This window comes from Ogataea parapolymorpha, chromosome IV, assembly GCF_000187245.1.
Source record: "Ogataea parapolymorpha DL-1 chromosome IV, whole genome shotgun sequence".
In the NCBI taxonomy this organism is placed as follows: domain Eukaryota; kingdom Fungi; phylum Ascomycota; class Pichiomycetes; order Pichiales; family Pichiaceae; genus Ogataea; species Ogataea parapolymorpha.
The window spans coordinates 768,687-789,224 of record NC_027863.1 but is presented as its reverse complement, the minus strand read 5'-3'; the positions used below and the strand labels follow the sequence as shown (position 1 = coordinate 789,224).

The 20,538-nt window shown below is 49.3% G+C and overlaps 16 protein-coding genes across 16 annotated transcripts; 9 read left to right on the top strand and 7 right to left on the bottom strand.

The window, feature by feature from the left end:
- Window positions 1-257: 257 nt before the first annotated feature.
- HPODL_03476 (Carrier protein YMC1, mitochondrial) lies at window positions 258-1,121 on the top strand (the record flags this gene model as incomplete). The annotated part of the gene is made up of 1 exon (XM_014079790.1): window positions 258-1,121. One exon carries the CDS (start codon window positions 258-260, stop codon window positions 1,119-1,121), a length of 864 nt encoding a protein of 287 aa, XP_013935265.1.
- Window positions 1,122-1,159: 38 nt separating this feature from the next.
- HPODL_03475 (Chorismate mutase) lies at window positions 1,160-2,002 on the bottom strand (the record flags this gene model as incomplete). The annotated part of the gene is made up of 1 exon (XM_014079789.1): window positions 1,160-2,002. One exon carries the CDS (start codon window positions 2,000-2,002, stop codon window positions 1,160-1,162), a length of 843 nt encoding a protein of 280 aa, XP_013935264.1.
- A 38-nt stretch (window positions 2,003-2,040) lies between these two features.
- Window positions 2,041-2,808, bottom strand: HPODL_03474 (J domain-containing protein 1; the record flags this gene model as incomplete). Its single annotated transcript, XM_014079788.1, has 1 exon — window positions 2,041-2,808. One exon carries the CDS (start codon window positions 2,806-2,808, stop codon window positions 2,041-2,043), a length of 768 nt encoding a protein of 255 aa, XP_013935263.1.
- Window positions 2,809-2,847: 39 nt separating this feature from the next.
- On the bottom strand, window positions 2,848-4,062 carry HPODL_03473 (omega-6 fatty acid desaturase (delta-12 desaturase); the record flags this gene model as incomplete). Its single annotated transcript, XM_014079787.1, has 1 exon — window positions 2,848-4,062. The coding sequence occupies one exon, from the start codon at window positions 4,060-4,062 to the stop codon at window positions 2,848-2,850; it is 1,215 nt and encodes a 404-aa protein (XP_013935262.1).
- A 220-nt stretch (window positions 4,063-4,282) lies between these two features.
- HPODL_03472 (Mitochondrial DNA replication protein YHM2) lies at window positions 4,283-5,194 on the top strand (the record flags this gene model as incomplete). Its single annotated transcript, XM_014079786.1, has 1 exon — window positions 4,283-5,194. One exon carries the CDS (start codon window positions 4,283-4,285, stop codon window positions 5,192-5,194), a length of 912 nt encoding a protein of 303 aa, XP_013935261.1.
- A 73-nt stretch (window positions 5,195-5,267) lies between these two features.
- Window positions 5,268-6,593, bottom strand: HPODL_03471 (Protein involved in ER-to-Golgi transport; the record flags this gene model as incomplete). Its single annotated transcript, XM_014079785.1, has 1 exon — window positions 5,268-6,593. The coding sequence occupies one exon, from the start codon at window positions 6,591-6,593 to the stop codon at window positions 5,268-5,270; it is 1,326 nt and encodes a 441-aa protein (XP_013935260.1).
- Window positions 6,594-6,970: 377 nt separating this feature from the next.
- On the top strand, window positions 6,971-8,269 carry HPODL_03470 (Ribosomal N-lysine methyltransferase 3; the record flags this gene model as incomplete). The annotated part of the gene is made up of 1 exon (XM_014079784.1): window positions 6,971-8,269. One exon carries the CDS (start codon window positions 6,971-6,973, stop codon window positions 8,267-8,269), a length of 1,299 nt encoding a protein of 432 aa, XP_013935259.1.
- Window positions 8,270-8,387: 118 nt separating this feature from the next.
- HPODL_03469 (uncharacterized protein) lies at window positions 8,388-9,935 on the top strand (the record flags this gene model as incomplete). The annotated part of the gene is made up of 1 exon (XM_014079783.1): window positions 8,388-9,935. One exon carries the CDS (start codon window positions 8,388-8,390, stop codon window positions 9,933-9,935), a length of 1,548 nt encoding a protein of 515 aa, XP_013935258.1.
- An 84-nt stretch (window positions 9,936-10,019) lies between these two features.
- On the top strand, window positions 10,020-11,435 carry HPODL_03468 (actin; the record flags this gene model as incomplete). The annotated part of the gene is made up of 1 exon (XM_014079782.1): window positions 10,020-11,435. The coding sequence occupies one exon, from the start codon at window positions 10,020-10,022 to the stop codon at window positions 11,433-11,435; it is 1,416 nt and encodes a 471-aa protein (XP_013935257.1).
- A 4-nt stretch (window positions 11,436-11,439) lies between these two features.
- HPODL_03467 (uncharacterized protein) lies at window positions 11,440-13,422 on the bottom strand (the record flags this gene model as incomplete). Its single annotated transcript, XM_014079781.1, has 1 exon — window positions 11,440-13,422. One exon carries the CDS (start codon window positions 13,420-13,422, stop codon window positions 11,440-11,442), a length of 1,983 nt encoding a protein of 660 aa, XP_013935256.1.
- A 326-nt stretch (window positions 13,423-13,748) lies between these two features.
- On the bottom strand, window positions 13,749-16,298 carry HPODL_03466 (Kinesin-like protein K39; the record flags this gene model as incomplete). The annotated part of the gene is made up of 1 exon (XM_014079780.1): window positions 13,749-16,298. One exon carries the CDS (start codon window positions 16,296-16,298, stop codon window positions 13,749-13,751), a length of 2,550 nt encoding a protein of 849 aa, XP_013935255.1.
- A 409-nt stretch (window positions 16,299-16,707) lies between these two features.
- On the top strand, window positions 16,708-17,208 carry HPODL_05200 (uncharacterized protein; the record flags this gene model as incomplete). Its single annotated transcript, XM_014079779.1, has 1 exon — window positions 16,708-17,208. One exon carries the CDS (start codon window positions 16,708-16,710, stop codon window positions 17,206-17,208), a length of 501 nt encoding a protein of 166 aa, XP_013935254.1.
- Window positions 17,209-17,353: 145 nt separating this feature from the next.
- On the top strand, window positions 17,354-17,680 carry HPODL_05199 (uncharacterized protein; the record flags this gene model as incomplete). Its single annotated transcript, XM_014079778.1, has 1 exon — window positions 17,354-17,680. The coding sequence occupies one exon, from the start codon at window positions 17,354-17,356 to the stop codon at window positions 17,678-17,680; it is 327 nt and encodes a 108-aa protein (XP_013935253.1).
- Window positions 17,681-17,682: 2 nt separating this feature from the next.
- Window positions 17,683-18,360, bottom strand: HPODL_03464 (N-lysine methyltransferase SEE1; the record flags this gene model as incomplete). Its single annotated transcript, XM_014079777.1, has 1 exon — window positions 17,683-18,360. One exon carries the CDS (start codon window positions 18,358-18,360, stop codon window positions 17,683-17,685), a length of 678 nt encoding a protein of 225 aa, XP_013935252.1.
- Window positions 18,361-18,676: 316 nt separating this feature from the next.
- HPODL_03463 (Glyoxylate reductase 1) lies at window positions 18,677-19,699 on the top strand (the record flags this gene model as incomplete). The annotated part of the gene is made up of 1 exon (XM_014079776.1): window positions 18,677-19,699. The coding sequence occupies one exon, from the start codon at window positions 18,677-18,679 to the stop codon at window positions 19,697-19,699; it is 1,023 nt and encodes a 340-aa protein (XP_013935251.1).
- A 69-nt stretch (window positions 19,700-19,768) lies between these two features.
- HPODL_03462 (uncharacterized protein) lies at window positions 19,769-20,536 on the top strand (the record flags this gene model as incomplete). Its single annotated transcript, XM_014079775.1, has 1 exon — window positions 19,769-20,536. The coding sequence occupies one exon, from the start codon at window positions 19,769-19,771 to the stop codon at window positions 20,534-20,536; it is 768 nt and encodes a 255-aa protein (XP_013935250.1).
- Window positions 20,537-20,538: the final 2 nt, after the last annotated feature.

Sequence of the window (20,538 nt, the reverse complement as noted above, 5' to 3'; positions counted from 1 at the left end):
TAAAGCGAGTCTAACTTTTTTTGCCAGGTGACAAAACAAAAGAGAACAGTGTCTGTAGCTGACAGGTTGGTCTAGGAAGACAGTCCTCGAATATCGAAAATGCAATTAGCTGAAAGTGCACAACACTGTAGGATAAAAATTTCTTCTTGATACCTGTTGACTAATTCTTTTGCTTTGCCCGTTTCAGCCTTTCTTTTCCGTATCTTATCTCGCGTGAATTCGCGAAATTAATAATTTTTCACAGATTTTCGACATCCATGAGCGACGAGTACCGAGCGTTGAAGGACGTTTTTGCGGGCACTATGGGCGGCATTGCCCAGGTCCTGGTTGGCCAGCCATTTGATACCACCAAGGTGCGTATCCAGTCTGCTGAGGGCCACGTCTCTCCCGTCTACGTGGTGCGTCAGCTGCTGACCAACGAAGGTCCTATGGCCTTCTACAAAGGAACGCTGACCCCACTGATCGGAGTCGGGGCCTGTGTGTCTGTGCAGTTTGGTGTCAACGAGTTCATGAAACGGACGTTTTCGAGTCTCAACGGTCCTGGAAATCCAATCAGCATGCCTCAATTTTACGTGTGCGGAGCAGCAGCAGGATTTGCAAACGGTTTTATAGCCGCACCAATTGAGCACATCAGAATCAGATTGCAAACGCAGACCACCGGCGCCAAGACGTTCAACGGGCCTCTGGACGTGATCAAGAAGCTGTACCATGCGGGAGGCATCAAGTTAATCTACCGAGGTCTAGGGCCTACGCTCGCTAGAGAAAGTCTGGGTAGCGGAGCATATTTTTTGACTTTTGAAGCTCTCGTGAAAAACGAGATCGAGTCGCGGAATATTGCCAGAAAGGACATTGAGAACTGGAAGCTCTGCGTCTTTGGGGCGCTGGCAGGTTACGGAATGTGGTTCAGTATTTATCCGATCGATGTGATCAAGTCCAACATGCAGACTGACAACTACAAGAAGCCGGTTTATAGAAATGCTGTTGAGACTTTTAGGGGTATTTGGAAACAGAGCGGTGCTTGGGGGCTAGTCAAAGGATTCTCGCCGACAATTCTGAGAGCTGCCCCAGCCAACGCGGCTACTTTCCTGGCCTTTGAAATTACCATGCGGTATCTGAACTAGAATTCAGAGAATAATTAAAGTATTAAAAAAATTAATTTCTAGTACAAGCCAGAGGAGAGAAACCGGTCAACGTAGCCGCCGCTTCTCTGAGTCGCATCATCGTCCTCCTCGTCCTCCAACCGTCTCAGCAAGTAATCGACTTCTACCTTCTTCGTGAGCGGAATCACGAAATCCTTGTAGATTTTCACAATCACCTCTGGCTTCACCTTGCTCTGAATATGCTGCGTGAACTTTAGTGTAGGGTCTGTTCCATACGCTCTTCCCTTTTCCAGAAGTCTGTCCAAGATCCGTTTTTCGACCTCTGCGTTTGTGATGAGCGCCTCAATGCCTTCTACATCTCTGTTTTTGATCAGATCCACAATCTTGTCCCCCTCACTGATAAATTTAGCCTCTGCGACAAAACGGCCAAAATGGATTCTTCTTGACAGCGACTGCAGACACTCGATGTCCGCCATTGCGCACGAGCCAAGGTTGTCCTCCTGCTCTCCGCTGCCTGCAGCAATTCCTGGTACTATCTCTGACGTGTAGATCTTGAGTATCTCGTTGTTGACGTTGATTTCATCCGCGTAGGAGGCCAGCACCGAAGGGTAGTTGATCTTGGGCAGGAACGTTTTTTCCAGCACGTTGGGGAAAAAAGGCACCTCGTCTGGCGCATCGTATCTCCTCACCTGCGAATGGATTCGCTCGTGCTGCGACAACAGCCAATCCAAGAACGAGCCGTCAAAATTAGGAATAGGGAACTGGTTGACTTTATACACCGAGGGCGACGCATAAAACTGCGACCGCTCGATGAAGTTAAAGATAATCGTATCCTCCATCCGGACCAAGGCGTCTCTAATGTTGCCAAGGTCCAGCACTGTTTCTGGTTTCATGAAATCCATACCTATAAAAACTAAACAGGAAAAAAAAAAATCGCTCCTCAAGTCCGCTTATCCTCGCCTAAAAGCCAGGAAAGATGTCTGAACCACAGAAATCGCTGGATTCGCTCCTCCTTGCTGTCTCCAAACCCGTAGTTCTCGCGTGCGTCTATAAGGTCCTTTCGCGATTTCTCTGTCATTCGAATGCGTTTCGTCAGCGACTCGCGATACGTTCCGCCAATGTAATCGTCGTAGAATATGATGTGTGCAAACTGCAATGCGGTATATATTCCGGTGGCCACCAGCAGCGTGAGAAATATCGTTCGCCTATTCTGTCGAAACGTCTCCATATTGCTGGCATTGGGCCCCATGTCTCTCCATGTGTTGTCTGTGTAATAACCGAACCCAAAATCTTGTTGACCGTGCCACCTGTCCTCCCAGGTGCCGTACGTCGACGGCCGATAATGGCCGGCCTGCGGAGCAGTTTTGGGCCGGTAAAGGCTGCTGGAGTTGTCCTCCCAGCCGATCCCGTAATTATCGTAGTTCTGTCGTGTCTGTGGGTTTTTCAGCAGAGCATAGGCAGCAAGAATCCGCTTGAACCGGTGCTCTTTTTCCTTGTTTTCCAGCGCATCGTGCGCAGAGTCCGGATGGTAAACTTTGGCCAACTCGTAGAATCGCCTCTTAAGCTCCTCCTGCTTCACGTTGCTCTGTTTCAAACCGAGCACGTCGTAGGGCGTGGCATTCTTAAATGTCGGATACATTTTGAGCAGCCGCCCAACGTTCGTGTCCGTGCTGTACCCCCGTCTACAAAAACGGGGAATAAGCATCATAGTAAAGAAACTCTACCTGTATTGATCAAATCTATTTGCTCAAGATTTTGGAGCCACCCCCACACCGTTTATATTGCGGAACATCCTAACACCGTTATCACCTTCCACGAACTGGCACGCCTTGGCGGATTTCCACAGGGTGTACCACATGGACTCGTCGCTGTGGCGGTAGTGGATGCCCATGGCCTTCTTGATGCCCTCGGTGGCCGGCCTAGCGTTGTAGAACGGAATACGGGAAACGTAGTGGTGCAGAACGTGGGTCTCTATAATGTCGTGGAAAAAGAACCAGCCAACGAAGCCAAACTCTCTATCGATCGTGGCGGCGGCGCCTCTGGCAAATGTCCATTCATTGTTGTCGTAGTGAGGCAGCGAGACATCGGTGTGTTGCAAATACGTGATGAACACAAGCCAATGGTTGGTGAAAACGTATGGCAGAAACCAGTTGATGAAGCAGTGGAAGCCTCCAAAGCTCTTGCACCACTGATACACCACAAACGACTGGGCCAGCACGCCGATGTCGGAGAGCACAATGTACCAGTAGTCGCGCTTCTCAAAGATCGGCGACGCAGGGTTGAAGTGCGACACGGCAAACTTGTTGTGCTCTGGGTATTTTTGGCCAGTGACGTTGGTCAACAGATACCACCACCAGCCTCCAAACTGCTGCACTATCAACGACGTCAGGGTCTGGATTGGAGTGTCCTCAGAAAGCTCACTGAGCTTCACACGCGCATCTCCAGCCCGCTCTTTCTTGAACTCCTCAACAGTTTTAGGAACAAAAACCATATCCCTTGTGAGGTGTCCGGTGGCCTTGTGGTGTTTGCCGTGGCTGTATTTCCAGGAGAAGTACGGAACGTACAAGTAGGAGTGGACGATCCATCCCACAGTGTCGTTAAGCCAGCCGTAGTCGGAAAATGCCTGGTGGCCGCACTCGTGTCCCAAAACCCATAGTCCAGTATAAGGCAGCGACAGCAGGATCGCGTAACCAAGCCACAAAGCGCCTCTCAAGGCTGTCCAGGGAACCTGTGGAATGTATGTATTGGCCACCCAGCCCATGGCGAGACAAACGGCAATGTCTCTAAAAACGTAATAAAAGGACGTGGTCAATCTGCGTTCGAAACACTCTTTAGGGATACTGTCCAAAATCTCCTTAATGGAGTAGTCTGGCACTTGGAACTCGTTACCCTCAGTGTCTAGAGCGCGCAGTCCTTTGGTGGACTTGTCACCAAAACGACGTTGTGTCACTGTGGTCGACATATTCTTGATAATTCTCCTGATCAAAAGAAAACTAATTTATCACCTGGTCTGACTGTCTGCCCTGCCCCCACTAAAAAAAAATTTAAGTGAATCTACCAGATTTGGATTTTGTTGGGCCTGGCTGAGGAAAGATGGGTTTTTGGGTGGTGTAAGGATTTGCAGTGCTTTTTCCGTCCATTTTTTGATTTTATTTTTAATTCTCCATATTTATCAACGCAGCATGAGCGAGGTCCAGAAGAAACCCATTTCTTTTTCGAACATCCTGCTTGGAGCAGGTCTCAACATGTTTGAGGTCACTACGCTGGGCCAGCCTTTGGAGGTGGTCAAAACAACTATGGCCGCCAACCGGTCGCTCACCATTTTCCAGGCCACCAAACACGTCTGGTCGCGTGGAGGAATGTATGGTTTCTACCAGGGCCTGATCCCATGGGCCTGGATTGAGGCCAGCACCAAGGGTGCCGTGCTGCTGTTTGTCTCTTCGGAGGCCGAATACCGTCTCAAAGTGCTGGGAGCGTCTCCGTTTGTGTCTGGAATTGGTGGAGGAATCACTGGTGGTTTGTTCCAAGCATACCTGACAATGGGATTCTGCACGTGCATGAAGACCGTGGAGATCACGCGTCACAAGGCCGCTGCAGCTGGAGCTCCTGTTAAGAGCACTTTCGAGGTCTTCAAGGAGATCTTTGCCAAAGACGGTATCAGAGGCATCAACAAGGGTGTCAATGCCGTGGCCATCAGACAGATGACTAATTGGGGTTCGAGATTTGGTCTTTCGCGACTTGCAGAGGACAGCATCAGGTCGGTGACCGGTAAGAGCAAGGACGAGAAGCTGGGAGCTGGCGAGAGAATCCTGTCGTCTGTGGTTGGTGGAGGTCTCTCTGCCTGGAACCAGCCGATCGAGGTGATCAGGGTCGAGATGCAGTCGCAGACCAAAGACCCTAACCGGCCGAAAAATCTGAACGTTCTTGGCGCAGCCAAGTACATTTATTCGAACAACGGTATCAAAGGTCTGTACAGAGGCGTGACTCCAAGAGTTATGCTGGGAGTCTGGCAAACGGTGTGCATGGTGACTCTGGGAGACTATGCCAAGGAGTTTGTTGCTGAGCTTACGGGTGAAAAACCTGCTGGACACTGAATAAATACTATTAAAGTGATTACTTATAATCTTGGCTATCTTGAAAGTCTGATGCTGGATATCACGAGCCGGCTCACTGCTTACGCTGCACGCCCCATTTGTCGTAGCAGTAGAGCCCAATGAATGTAAGTGCGAGTCCTGTCCACTGGACTGCGCTGAGTTTTGTTCCCTCCACCAGGATCGAGCAGCTGATGATGATGATCCGTTTGAGGATGTTGGCGATGCTGTAGTTGATCGGACTCACCATTCCGAGTATTTGGAAGGCGACCACACTCTGCATGAAATGGGAGAGTCCGTTGACGAGAATAAGGCCGGCCACGTAGCGGTCGATCTTTGCGAGAGAAAAACCCGAGTCTGACGAGAACTCCGACAGCAGATACAGCGGTAGCGTCAGCACAAAGCCCACAAACGAGCAGTGGAACAGCACCGACATCTTGTCGAGTTTCTTCTCGGAGTTGATCACCAATTTGTTGAGAGACTGCGATGAATTGCCCAACAAAGGTGTGACCGGCGGACTGATGTGTTTTGGAGTCATCGCAATAGGGAGCATGGGCGTGGATGTGGCCGACTCGCTCTTGACGACCTTGTAGTTGAGACTGTGGGTGAAATAATCGTTCTTGAGGTCCTTGGTCTCGAAAGTTAGAATTTTCTTGGCAAAAATGTTTTGCGAAACAAAAATGAGCATGGAAACGAATGCAAACACGCAACCGGTGTAGAAGAACTCCGAGTCGGCGGTGATTTTGTTGTTTTTCACGCAGGACAACATGACACCGACCATCAGAGGAAGCAGGGTCAAGTACGTCTTGCTTCCAAACTTCTGCTTGAACATGAAACGGTAGATTAAAACGGTGGTCAAAGGCGAAAGTGCCTTAATCGTGTGAACTAAAGAAACGGGGATGACTGAGGTCGCCTTGTGCGACGCGATGTGGCCCACGAACTGGAACATTCCCATTGGGAGCGTTGTTTTCAAAACAAAGAGCGTGGGGGTCAGAAAGTCTGTGAGGGTGTAGCCGTAGCGGTTGAGCTCCACTGGGAACGTGCCCTTGGGAAATTTGTCCAACAGCGACGTGGACTCCTTGCCTGCGTACAGAGAGTTAGGGTTGAGATGATGACGGTGAGATGCAAACATGGCGTCATATTTCTTGACAAATGCCACGGTAAGGAAACAGTAGGCGGCGTTGATGATGAACTGGAGCTCTGTGAGCGTCACTGGGTAGTCGAAGTTGCGCAAGATGGATTTTGTGCTGTTTGACGATACAACACTGACCGTGTACCAGACCGCGCATAGCAAGCACAATTTCCAATCAATAAGGGGCAGCAGCGGAGATACGTTGGTAAACAGCTCCTGAACGGAGCTGCGTAGCTTCTGGATACTTGGCCGGCCAAATACTAAGAGCATGGTTGAGAAAGCGAGAGGAAGGGGACAAGATAATTATAGAAAAACAAGGTATGCTAGAGATGGCTGTACTCTTAAATAAAAAGAAATGGACCGGACATGACGAAAAAGGCAAGAAACTGATTCAATAGAAAATTTTTATTGTTCGCTTAGGTAAACCGTGTTCCTGATTAATAAAGATTGTCCTAATTTACCCATGCGAGGGTACCCCTTTCGAAACATTGCGTATTATGCAGAGCAAGCAGAGGGCGTGGTTGTCGTTTTCGGCCAACGCGCTGATCCAGGAAGTATAAACCTTAACGCCCGGCAAATGTAAGCCCGCTAGCATGCAGATCTAAATCGCCTGTTGCAAGTAATTTGAAATTTTTTCCGCAATCTTTATGACATCAACGATCGACCCTAGCAAGGTTATTTTTTGGCTGCAACAGCCACATAACAAGAGTTTTTGGCACTCAGATTTACAGGTCCGGCACACTCAGAATGGCGTGGGTGTGTTCGCCACGCGGCCCATCGAGCCTGGTACAGTGTTGCTCAGCGTTCCCAAATCGTCTATCTTATCTGCACATAATTCGTGTATAGCCAACCTTCTCTGCGACGCCCAGATCTTCGGGATGCACGCCTTAGTGATTGCCTTTCTATACGAGAAAAACGTTGGTGCAGCTAGTCCGTGGTCTGATTACATTAACTCCATAAACCTTGCTGGTGCGATGCTGCCACCCTGTATGTGGGGCACGCACGCCAAGTCTCTATTGGCTGGCACGGAGGCTGATCTCATGGGCGTTCTGGACAATACAGAGCTTGTTGCGCATTATGAGCTGGCCAGACGCTTTGCGGATCAGCATGCACCCATGATACCTGCACCTGCTGAGTTGGCCGACCTTTCGAAGTTTGCGGCCGTGGTTCTGGCCGTGGCGTCTCGAGCGTTTGAGATCGACCATTTCCATCTTTCGGGCCTGGTTCCTGGCGCTGATCTTTTCAACCACCACCCTGATGGCCAGGGGTCTGTGCATTTTGAGGCTCTTGCAGAGGTGTGTCCTGACTGTGGCAAGCTGGACTGTGGCCACGGCAGCGATGACTCCGACGACGAATTCGACGAATCTGGCGACTTTGAAGATCCTCAGGCCACTGACTTGCTGCCAGACGCACAGGACAAAGATAAGGATGAAAACTCCGAATTATGCGATATTGTTAGTCACACGAGCATTGTGCCAAACACAGAAATATTCAACACCTACGGTCCCTTATCAAACGCTGAGCTGCTTGCAAGGTACGCCTTCTGTGTCGAAGATAATCCGTATGACACCGTCTGTCTGGGAAAACAGGTGTCTGCACATAGAAAACGGGTCAACCCTGCCATCTCCAGGCGTCTCAGGTGGTGGTCGCGTCAGAGCGAGCAGCCATGGCTTCTAGAATGCTATATTAATGCCAATGGCACGCCGTCGCCGCAGCTGTGCTGTGTGGCCAAGCTCTTCACTGCCCCGGGCAAGACGTTGTCGCGGTCTCGGCTCAATAGACTGACCCCTTCTGCCAGACGACTCATTCAGCAATGGTGTGCGCAGAGAAAATTGCCCGACGTCCCGATTACAGTTCAAGATGCAACTACCGCGGCCCATATCCGTTGCATCAGAGACAACGAGAACCGCATCCTGGACAAGTGCATTGCCAAACTAAACTATTAATCTGTAAATAATATCCCTACTTGGCCCCCCCAAAAATTAACGTTTCGCTGATGTAATCACCCCAAAACAAAATTTTCCAATTGGACAAACAAACACTTCATCGACCCTCATAATATTCATGTTTAGGGCAGCCAAATTCCATCCTGCCGCGCGTCAGGCGATGTATGGCGTTAGATTGCAGTCCACCATACCAATCAAGAGCGCCAAAAAGTCGCGGCCATTTAGAAGGTTCCTGTTCCGGCTGTCCATGTTGACGGCAACGTTCTACCTTGGAGGAGGCTTCATTGCCACGAAAAATGACACTGTGCAGGATCTGTTTGAGGACTACGTTCCATTCGGTGACTCGGTGGTGTCGACCATTGACTACTACCTATACCACAAGGACGAGCTACTGAACCCCTTCTCGAGGGTCAATGACTCGTTTGCCGAGGTGAAGGAGAAGCTGGGTCTGGAGAAGACCATTACAATTCCCAAACAGGGTGTTCAGAGCGACAAGGTTGAATTGAAGGAGGCCCCTGCCGCCGGCTCCACAGAAGTGGCCGTGGGCCGCAGTCTGCCGCTTTTGCATCTCGAGTCTGGCGACGAGGTGATCGACAGCACTGTCAATGCTTTGAACGAGCTGATTGCCGCATTGAACTTGAAGGTGACCAGTTTTGAGAACCACAAAGTTGTGGAATCATTGCAGAAGAGCCTGCTGCTGTTGGCCGAGAAATACCGCGCCATCAGCTTATCCAAGAGCCAGGAACAGGCCAGTCTCGACGACAAGCTAAAAGCTCAGCTGAGCCAGAAGGAGGTCGAGCTGACCGAGGAGTTTGTGCAAAAGCTGGAAGAGGCCAAGAAGCAGATTGAGGAACGTCATTTACAGCAACTGAGAGTCGAGGTGGAGGCCGCCAGACAGAAGATCGAGCTCGAGGCGGCCAACCTGATAGAGCAGACGAAGTTGGCAGCCATCGACGAGTTCAACAAGGTGATCAGCGAGAAGATCGATTCGGAGAGAAATGCAAAACTCAAGGGATTGGACGCTTTGGCCGCCAGAGTGGCCGAGATTGAAAAATACGAGCTCGAGCTCGGCAAGAGTGCCGGAGCGTACCTCTCGTACAAAGAAATCAAGAAAAGTATTAGCTCGTTGCAAAGACTGCTTTCCACGAACGAAACCTCTCCGAAACGCGGCGAAGAGCTTGTTGCCGAGCTGACCAAACTGAAACAGCTCGTTGCTCCTCTGGACAACCAACTGATCACGGAGGCTGTGGCTGCTCTGCCATCGAACGACAAGCTTTTGAGAAGCGGCGGGGTGCTAACTCAATCCCAACTGATCTCCAGATGGGAGCTGCTTTTGCCAGAGCTGAGATCTGTGTCTCTGCTTCCACCGAACGCCGGTCTTGTTGGCCACATCTCGTCGCTGGTCTTTTCGAAATTGCTATTTGCCAAGTCTGGCAAGCCTGTCAAAACCGAAGATGAGCTCATTGGCAACGACATCGAGTCCGTGATCGCCAGAGTGAACACTTATCTTGTCAAGAACGAGCTGGACAACGCCGTCGAGGAGGTGTCCAACATGAAGGGCTGGGCAAGAAGACTTGCCGACGATTGGCTGGTCGAAAGCAGACGCAAGCTGGAGCTACAATTTTTGATCGATCTGGTCGACACCGAAGTGAATGTCAGTTTGTAGAGAAATATAGAAATAAATGAAGGCACACTATAGCATTAATATTTTTTCTAATTAATTTTCCATTTGTGTATTTTATTTACTTCCATGACCGCCGCGCCACAGGTTTACGGAGCAGACGAGATCAACGCCATTGTGATCGACCCGGGATCGTACCAGACGAAGATTGGCTATGCGGGCTACGACTCACCCAGCATGGTGCTTCCGTCGTATTATGGCCTGGTCGACGCAGACGGCAACAAGAGACGCATTTTCGACGAGAGTTTGTTGTTATTGCCCCAGAAAGGCCTCGAAATCAAGCACATAGTCGAAAACAACGCCGTGGTCGACTGGGAAGGCTTCGAGGCACAATTGGAGTACATGTTTAAGAAACTGGACATCGATCCTACTCAACAGCCCGTGCTGCTAACCGAGTCCACCATGAGCTCTTACGAGAGCAAAGTCAACGCGCTGAAGCTGTTTTTGGAAAAACACAAGTTCCCTGCCTTCTACCTTGTGAAACAGCCAACGACAGTGTCTTTTGCGCACGGCCGTCCCAACTGTCTCGTGGTGGACGTTGGCCATGATCTGGTCACCGTGACACCCATCGTGGACGGGTTGTGTCTGAAAAATCAGGTCATGGGCACGCGGTATGCGGGGGCTTTTTTGAACCAGCAGTTTGAGCAGTTTCTAGAAGACAAGAAGATCGCGTTGCGGCCTCATTACATGATTAAATCGAAAAAAATAGTTCATTGGGAATCTGAGACGACCACGGCGCAATTTGAGGAGCGGAAGTACGATTTCGAGGTGGCTGAGTCGTTCCGCGAATACTCCAAGTTGAGGATTCTTCAGGAGATGAAGAAGACGCTACTAAACTGTATGGACGAGGACAACGAGGAGACCCAGGAGGCCAAGGAGGCCGACGACGAGGTGCGGTGGTTTGAGCTGCCTGATGGCATTGCAGTTCCATTTTCGAAAAAAGACCGCACCATACTGAGCAACTCGCTGTTTAGTCCGCTCGAAACGCTCTCTAAGCCGGTCAAGGGCTGGGAGACGCCTGAAGACGGGAATATTGTCAAACATTTGGGCAACGCAAATGAGGCCAGCAGCAAGGAATACGTGCCTATGAGAAGAGCAAAGAAACCAGAGGATGACGACAAGGACAAGCCGGAGGAGGATGCCGCCGAGGCCCAGAAGGGCTTTGGACTGCTGAAGCTGGTTCAGACCGTTCTGGACCGGCTGGACATCGATCTGAAGCCGCAACTGGCCAACAACATTGTCCTCGTCGGCAGCACGTCGCTCGTGCCGGGACTGAACGCCAAACTGCACTCTGAGCTGTCGCTGGCCAATCCTAGCCTCAAAATCAGGATCCACGCTTCTGGAAACACCATAGAACGAAGATACGCCTCGTGGGTCGGGGGCAGTATTTTGTCATCGCTCGGGACGTTCCACCAACTGTGGGTCAGCAAAGGCGAGCTGGACGCCGTTGGGGCAGAAAAGCTAATTGTCAATAGATTTAGATGATAAATTACATGTATCCACCGATTTGCCAGTATTTCACCAGGTCGAGCCACGAAGCGACACGCAACTCGTCATCGTTGCTGTTGCGGCCGCGCCAAATCTCAAAGAGCGCCTGTTTGCCGATCCAGCGGTCGCCTGCGTCGAACGCCGTGCGGCCAAGAATGTCGTAGCGGGTCTGGAGCTCTTCGTCCAGGGCGTCGGAGCCAGACAGGAAAAAGCACCAAAACGGCAGATTTACACGCAAATCGGCCGTCCGACGCACCCGTAGCTTCAAGTTCCACAGGGCCTCCAAATGGTACAGCGTGGACGCAACGTGGCTCTGCAGCTGGTTGGGATGCGACTCTTTAATTATGCGGTAGAAAAACATAAGCGTGGTGTAGTAAAAGCACACCGACAGATGGTACACGCTCTCGTGCACGGGGCTGTAAAAATACAGCACGCCATCGCGCTGCTCGTACAGCACCCACGGAAGCTTCCAGTTGCGCAGGTCCTCTTCCAGGTCGCAGCACTGTTTGGGGAAATTGCGTGGATACACTTTTTTCCGTAGAATATAATTTCTGTGGTCGGATAGCTCCACAGTGCGCTCCATCAGTTCAAGAAGACTGCGGGGGATTCCGAAATTGAGCTCGATTGGGGAGAACGGGAGGTCGGCAATAGGAAATTTGAACTGAATGGGCTCGCCTTCGTTTTCATTGTCATCGTCCTCGTCGTCTTCTGACTCTATTTGCTGGCCATAGGTAAATTGCACCACGTATTTTCGCGGAGGTTTGTCCTCGACAGGCGGTCGTTGCGCCAGCTTGCGCGGCACGTTGCTGAGCTGAAGGTTTTCCCAGCTCTCCTCCACGACCAGCTGCTTGATTTCGATTTTTGTCGGGTCCTCTGTTGGCAGAGCCACCTCCTTGAGGTCCAATTTTTCCTCCTCTAAATGGTAGTTCTCAATATCGATGATCGAAGTAGACTTGAATAACATATTCAGGTACCGTAGCCACAGTATGAGGTCTTTCGTGCTGCTCTCCAGCTCGCGAGTCTCAAGGAGCTTGCCGATGCCACCCGCAACACCGTGCAAAAACTTGTAGTTATGGAATATGCTCATCGACTCGTCCTGTTTGATGGCCATCAAAATCACCATCAGTAGCTGGTCAATCATGCCGTTCTGCAGAATCGCGTCCAGCAGCTCGTCGTTCGTCACTTCCGGCCGCTCGCCCTTCATGGTCACCAATGGACTCAGAGCACGGCTCAGGTTGGCCAAACTAGCCTCACGCAAAAAAATGAACGCACGCAGCAGAGACATCGAGCTCTCGTGTTCCCCAGAAATGTCAAAAAGCGCCTGGTATCTGCCCAGCGTCGAAATTGCAAGTGACTGCAGCACAAAAGTCTGTTTCAGCAAGTAGATTACATTGCTGTGTTCTGATTTCCGGGCTTTTTGCACCACCAACTCGCCGACGTCTCGAAGCAGAGTCGGCACCACGAGCTTGTCCAGAATGCTGCCTTTATAAGCCACAAACATCAGGCTAGTACACTGACGCGTAAATTGCTGGATCCAGCCACGTGTCTTGGGGTGCTCGAGAAAATCTAGAAATACATCGCCCGTGCTCTGAGGACCCAGCTCCAACACTAATTTTTTCAGATAACTTTCCGTCACGGCTTCATTTTCGGAATCACTCAACATGATACGGTCCACAAGCCTGTTACGAGGCGTGCTGCCATAGTACTCGGCGAAAATCTCCCGCTTCACCATCTCCCAATCGTTGGTGTTGACCATAGCATCTCCAATCATTGTTCGGTACGTCAAAAGCGCATCGACTTGCAACCGCGGGTGCAGCCACAGCTCCCGAGGAATAATTGTCTCAAAGGATGGAGCAACAAATGACGACGGCGCAGCAACAAAGGCTGGCCGCTCCACCCTGTCTTCTTTATTTAACCGGAACACTCCAAAGGGCCCTATGAATTTCTCCTCGCTGCTATCAATCTTGTCCAAATCAGAGTCCATGTCCTCTGGAAATAAATACCCATTGCGAAATGTCATGAAGGGAACATGCCTGCGCTGATGCTGGACAACAGGACCGCCCCCACTCACCTCGAGGCCCCTCGGACCAGCGATAAGATACTCGTAGAAGCGAAGACGAATCCCGTACCCAAGACACTCGACATTGGCCTTTTCGCAGCGCAAACATTGCGGCCGTCGACCGTCACACTTGACCTTGCGATTTCGACAGGTGTCACAGCCAGTGAAAGTCCGTCGCTTGATCGGAGCCATTTACTAAAAAAATGGTGTAGAGTTTTATTTCAGTATAATTAATTAATGCTTTAGTGTTCCTACTCGCTGATAGCCAGGTCCTCCTCGAGATCGACGCGGCGGAGCTTCTTGCGGCTCGACTTGGTTGGAGATAAAGAGTGCTTGCGCAGAGGCTCTGTCTCGACGAGCTTGTTCGTTGGCTTCAAAACATCGTTCTGGCTTTGGCTCTGATTTTGGCCGTGCTCGCCCTTATCTGTCTTCTTGCTCTTCCTTTTGCGTCCAGGCGACTTGCGCACTGAAGACTCTCTTTGCGGAGAGTGGTCCTCGAAAATGGAGATCGGCATGGTCATATTCGTCGTGTAAAGATCGGTGGGGAATAGGTATGGAGACTTGGTTGGAGCTTTAACTGGAGACTGAGACGGTGTCTTGGCCCGGTCTACGGAGTCTAGCACATTCATCTTGGTCTTCATGGACTCCAGTTGTGACCTCAGGTTTCTGATATCGTTCTTGCTTTTTGTCTCCACCTGCGCAAGCTTGTTCTTTAGATCTTCTATCTCCCTTTCCTTGGACTCCAACTCTTTTGCCATCTCCTCCGTGCTGTGATTCATCTCCGAGATCTGCTTGTCATGCGTATTTTGGAATTCAGACATCATGACATTGTTCGCGTCTAGCTCCTTGATCAGAGACTCAATGCGCTCACGAAGAGGCGCCATCTGTTTCTCATGTTCGACCTTCAGCGACTCAAGCTCATGTTGGTGCTTCTCCTTGAAAGATTCGATAGTTTGATCGTGTTGGCTCTTCAAAGTCTGGGTGTCTTTCTCGTGCTCAGATGCGAGGTTCTTGGAGTTCTCCTGCATCAGGTTTTTCAGAGATTGAATCTCTTTTTCACGCACTTCAAGCTCGGTTTCTAGTTTTGTTTGAAACTCCTCCTCTAGCTTCTTGGATTTGAGGTTGAATCCCATCGAGCTGCTTGATATTTCTTGTTGCAGCTTGGTATTATTCTCCCTCAATTCGCTTATTTCAGACTCCTTCAAGGCGAGCTCGCAACCCATCTTACGACCTTGCTCTTCTGCTTCTTGGATCACCTTGCGCAATCTGTCAACGTCTTCAAGAGACACGCGGAGCTCTTGTTGAGCTTCCTTTAATTTCTGATCATGCTGATCCTTCAATTCATTCATTTGGGTTTCCAAAAGCTGATTCAGTTGCTTCAGCTGCTCGCACTTACTCTTGAGCTCCTCAACCAAAGCCTTGGACTTGTGAATTTCGTCATTCTTCAAGCTCACCTCCCGATCAAGTTTTTCCTGATAACATTGGGACAGTTCTTTGAGCTTAGAATCTGTCTCAAGTTCATGCTCCTGGTTCAGTTGGAAGATCTCATTTTTGTGTTCCACAGCTATTTGGTTCAATTTGGCCTCATTCTCCTCATAAAGTTGCTGGCGAATACGAACTTCCGTTTGCACGACTTCTTCTTCGAGCTTAGCCACTTTAGTTTCCAGCTTCTGCTGGTATAGTTTCAGGGTATCTAATTGGCATAGCAGCTCATGTTGAGCTTTACTATCAACAACGGTTTTAATCTGAGAGCCTGCAGAGGAAGTATGTCTAGGGATTTGCTGATATTGAATTGGATTAACGTATCTCAAAGTTTGAAGAATCAGGCCCTCGTCTCCAGCAGGATCTAAATTGACAATGATGGAGATCAAGCTTTTGCTCTTGACGTAGTCATGAAAAAGCAGACGAGTCAATTTATTGGTGCGCAACAGAGACTTGTTAAATTGCTTAGTCGCAACAAGCTCCAAACATCTTCCAAGCTGCGTAAGTGAAGCATTAGTGAAGCCTCCTTCCCTCAAATTCAGACCGCTTGTCATAGATAGCTTCGATCTTTCCAGGCCAGCGAGATCTGCGAGAGTCAGTCTGGAACTATTGACACTTCTGCCCGAAATGCGAACAACATTGATAAACACAAAACAATGAGATCTCGAGGAGTCTCTGTTGATATGGGTAGTGCAGGTTTTCCTATTCGAAAGCCCACGGTTCAAAGTTCTGATTGAGCTTTCGAAGTCGCTCACCATGAATTGAGACAGATTATAAGGCTTCAGCTTCTGGTCCACAGGGTCTGTGACGATGTCGAGGAAAGATTTCGTTTTTTTGGTGGTGGAATTCATAAGCAGATCTTTGATGTTGTCGTTGTAGATTTCAAACATCGATAACGTGACTGCGTACTCAGAGTCAACAAGCCCCTGCTGAGAAGTGTTACCGTTCCACAAATTGCCCATGAGACCTGCCAGCTTTTTGTGATTGGTGCTGATATCTCCATATTGAGACAGTCTATCAAACACATACCGAAGAGAGTTCACGGCAAGGCCCGTTTCTGGATCGAACATAGTATGAGTCTTACCAGAATTTGATGGCCCTAAGGTAAAAAGCAAGCAGTCTTGTCCTTTGAACAGCCGGTCGTCCAAAATAGGTCTTCCTACGGTTTCAAACAGACATTCAGGCTCTTGAGAGACGGATTTGAAGTCAAACGATGCATCGAACTTGGATAACTCTATTTGGTTTGGATTAGTCTCACTCTTTGTGAAAACAGGGACGAAATCGCCCGAAAACTGTCTTGTTCTCAAGTGAAGGTCCATGTTTATATTTGTTTGTTTATTTTTTTCTTAAAAAGTTTTGAGGAAAAGAGGGATCAAAAAATTGATTCAAAAGTTAGGGAGCTAGCATTAGTCTAAGAAGCGGTTTTCAAGCCCATGGAGTTATGGTACACTATTTCAAAGGGTCTTAGGATCATGGGAAGTATCGTTCCCGCTTTTCTGTCGACTCAACGACTAACCCAGACACGGTTTATCTGATTACACGCGTAGCGTTTTTCTCTGTCTGCTGTATCATTTCTTCAATTACATTGGTAGGCGTGTTCTACCTGTGGATTGACTCAAAATCACTGATAGAGTGGATTGCACGCAATTACCGCAGGGTTTACTACGGAGACGGAAACTAAGAGTCGATCGACGCAAAAATAATTTGTTTTAATTTAGTTAGCAAAATATGGGTGAGACTGACAGGAAAGAGGCAGCTGTGGAAAAGCAGGAGCTTGATTCAAAGCCTGAAGCCGTTCAATCACCCGAAAAGAAGAGGCCGATTGACGAAGAAGAAAAAGATGATGTGAAGAGAGCAAAGAGTCTGAAGAAAAACGAAGAGACGCAGGAAGAGAAAACGCAGGAAGATGACGCAAAACAGGAAGAGGTTGCCGCAAACGATACAGAGAAAGAGGAAAGTAGTGTTCCTCGTGAGACAGACAAAAATTCTGATGTGGTAGACGAAAAGAAAGAGAAACTAGAGTCGAAGTTTGTATTTGGTGCCCGGACAACGTTTGGACAAGCCAGTGGGTTCTCTATGTTGTCGAAAAAGAACGTTTTCGAAAAGCAAGACGATAAAGACAAGGACAAGACAGAGGAAAAGAAAGAAGCACCAAAGAGCGTATTTGGTAGCGGGTCAACGTTTGGAAATGCATTCCAACATGCAATTGGCAAAAAAATCAATATTTGACGAGCCGCAGGAAAGCTCTGCAGAGCCCGAGGACAAAGAGGTCTCGAAGGAGGTTTACAAAAAGGTCCACCTTGAGAAACAACAAGTAAAGTCAGGAGAAGAGGAAGAGGAGACTTTGTTCCAGGTTAAAGCCAAATTGTACCACATGGATCTGACCAACGTTTCTGAAGGGTGGAAGGAAAAAGGGGTTGGCATTCTGAAAGTGAACAAATTCATCAACCCAATCAAACATTACCATGCTCGGCTTGTCATGCGTCAAGACGGTATATTGAAGCTGATTTTGAACGTGCCAATTGTGAAAGGGGTGGAGGTGTTCAAAGGAATGGCCAGCTCGTTGAATAGCGATAAGTTCATTCGAGTTCAGGTTGTTGAGGACTCGAAACCAGTGCAGTACGCGTTCAAGATTGGTATGGTCGAGAATTCATCAAAACTCTACAACGTGATCGAAAGCTTGGTAAAGGAAGTGAATTAGTATTACCTGCGTCTAAATGCAACAGTACATATGGCCGAGCCTTTGACTCCGCCAAACTCGAATACCGGGTACTCGACAGTTTTCCAAACCTCAAAGTTGCCTGAAGCAGTTATCACCTTGATAAGCTCGTCTTGGGTAAAATTGCACGACGTGACCAGCAAAACCGCATTTTTTTTCAACAAGATTTTCACCGTGTCTGGATACACTTCCTGTCCTGTTTTGCCGTCATACAGGTTGTCGCTGAGGGCAATCGCGTCCAATGTGCCCTTGTCCAATACCAGGTCGAAATTTCCCGCATTGGTCTTGAGAAACTGGTCCTCCAGATTGAGTATATCGCTTTGATAGAATTCTACATTCAAATCGTTAGTTTTTGCGATGGTCTTGGCAAACTGGACGCTGGCCTCGCTGTAGTCAACTCCCACGAGTTGTCCTTTCCAGCCCTCTTGTAGGATCTCAAAAAGTAGATGTCCATTTCCCGTACCAAGATCGCAGATGGAGACGTTAGGATCGAGATTCGAGAACACAAAGTCTACAATTTTCTCCTCGGCCCCGGAGTCTGCAAACCAGCATTCGCCCGTATCGTCTGGATTTTCTGCAAAGTTCTCCTTCTCTAGTTTGTAGAAATTGTCCCAATATTCTTTAGTGCCTAGTTTCGAGTGGTTGAGTTTAGTAGTGTCCATTGGTTTTGGAAGAAAAAAAATATTGCGTCGATCGTCTCAACATGAAGCCACAACGAAGCGTGGATTATGGAGAGTGCAGCCCTAGCAGTGGCGGGCCTCCACGCAATGCAGGGCCATGCTGGATGTAATTACCCTTTTGGCCCCCTTCGCTCCAGTTCGCCCCGACCACGTCGATTCTCGATAAGCTCTTTCTCCATTTGGAAGTGGGATGCGCGGGATGGCCCGAAGATGTTGGTATATAATTTATTGATAACGTAGTATAAACATGTACCGTTTATCTTGGGCTAAACAATCGAACAGCACATTTTATAGAAGCATGTCCACAGTTAAAGTTCTTAGATTTGGACCAATCAGATACGCCCAGGAGGCGTGGCAGAAGCTCGAGCAGAGACCCAACGTCGAGGTGGTGGAGAGCGGGGCTTCGTCCAGAGAAGAGTTCCTCAAGGAGCTCAACGATGGTAAATTCAAGGATGTTAACGTCATTGCGAGAACGTTTGAGAGTGTCAAACAGACTGGACTGCTTGACAAAGAGCTACTCACCCTGCTGAAGGAGAAGACCTCTCTCAAAGCCATCTCGCACAACGGTGCTGGGTATGACCAGGTGGATGCTGTTGAGTGCGGCAAGCTTGGAATCCAGGTGTCTAATGTTCCTTCTATCGTCGACGCGGCTACTGCAGACACACACATTTACCTTCTTTTGGGTGCCTTGAGGAATTTCCAGGACTCGACGCTGAGAATGCTGCAGGGTAAGTGGCCGACCGAAAAATGTGCCGGCACTCCAGTTGGCCACGATCCCGAAGGCAAGGTGCTTGGAATCTACGGAATGGGCGGTATTGGCCGTGCAGTGAGAGACAGAGCCAAACCATTCGGGTTCAGAAAGATTCTCTACCACAACCGGAACCGTCTTGCTCCGGAGTTGGAGCAGGGTGCCGAATACGTGAGCATGGATGAGCTTCTGCGCCAATCGGACGTGATCTCAATCAATATCCCGCTCAACAGTGCCACGAGACATTCGATCAACAAGGATACCATTGCCAAGATGAAAGACGGCGTGGTGATTGTTAACACTGCCAGGGGCCCTATTGTTGACGAGAGTGCCATCTTGCCTGCTCTCAAGAGCGGAAAAGTGGGTGCTTTCGGATCGGACGTTTTTGAAAACGAGCCCCACGTCAACATGGAGCTGATCCGGCAGCCGAACGTGGTGTCGCTGCCTCATATGGGAACACACACGGTCGAGACGATGAAGGCCATGGAGGAGTTTGTTGTCAAAAACGTCGAGACCTTTGTTGACCAAGGCAAGGTGCTGTCGATTGTTCCTGAGCTGAAGGGTAAATTCTGAGTGGCCAATGTTGATTCACTGCCGCACAGAGCCCATATAGTGAAACATTTTTTTTATAAAAAAATATATATGATTCTCACTCCGCAGCGATTAATACAGTTATCCAATGCCCCACGACTAGGCAATATGTGGTACTTGATAGCCACGGTCACGCTGACCGTTTGCAACCAGCCCCAAGAGATCCCTAAATTGTACCACTATGCTCTCCACGTGAATAACGGGCTGGGTAAGCCGTCCGAGGAGCTGTATCACCGTGTGACTCAAACGATCGAATCTGTCTCGGCCGACATCAACAGCTGTCCCTACGAGATCGAATCCGGGCTCAAGCTGTCTGATAAATTCAGAGAGAGCATTCTCAAGACGGCCGCGTTGAGTGGATTGCCCAAGGCGATCAACTCTCTGATGATCTTGAGAGAGACTACTCCGAAACCGCTGCGTGCGACCGGCGATGTGAAACGGCAGGCCATTGAATCGTTTGCGGATTACGAGGCAGAACAGGACCGGGGGATGAAGTTCTGGAAAACCATCTACAGCAAGATAAGCGGCCGGGTCATCAACCAGATGAGCTCGTCATATCCAGATCTATGGACGTATACCATCCAGCATGTCTATTCGCCGCTACTGTCATTTTCAGACGTGCTGACTCCACAGGAAACGTCTATGATTGTGATATCGTGTCTTATCCCGCAGGACGTGAACCCGCAACTCAAGGGCCATCTGAAAGGCGCGCTGAACCTAGGCCTGGATCTGGAAACGGTGAGGGAATGTCGCGAGATGGCTATCGAGATCAGCAAATGGTGCGGCATGGTGTGGAAAGCAGAGGTTGCCAAGCTCTAGCG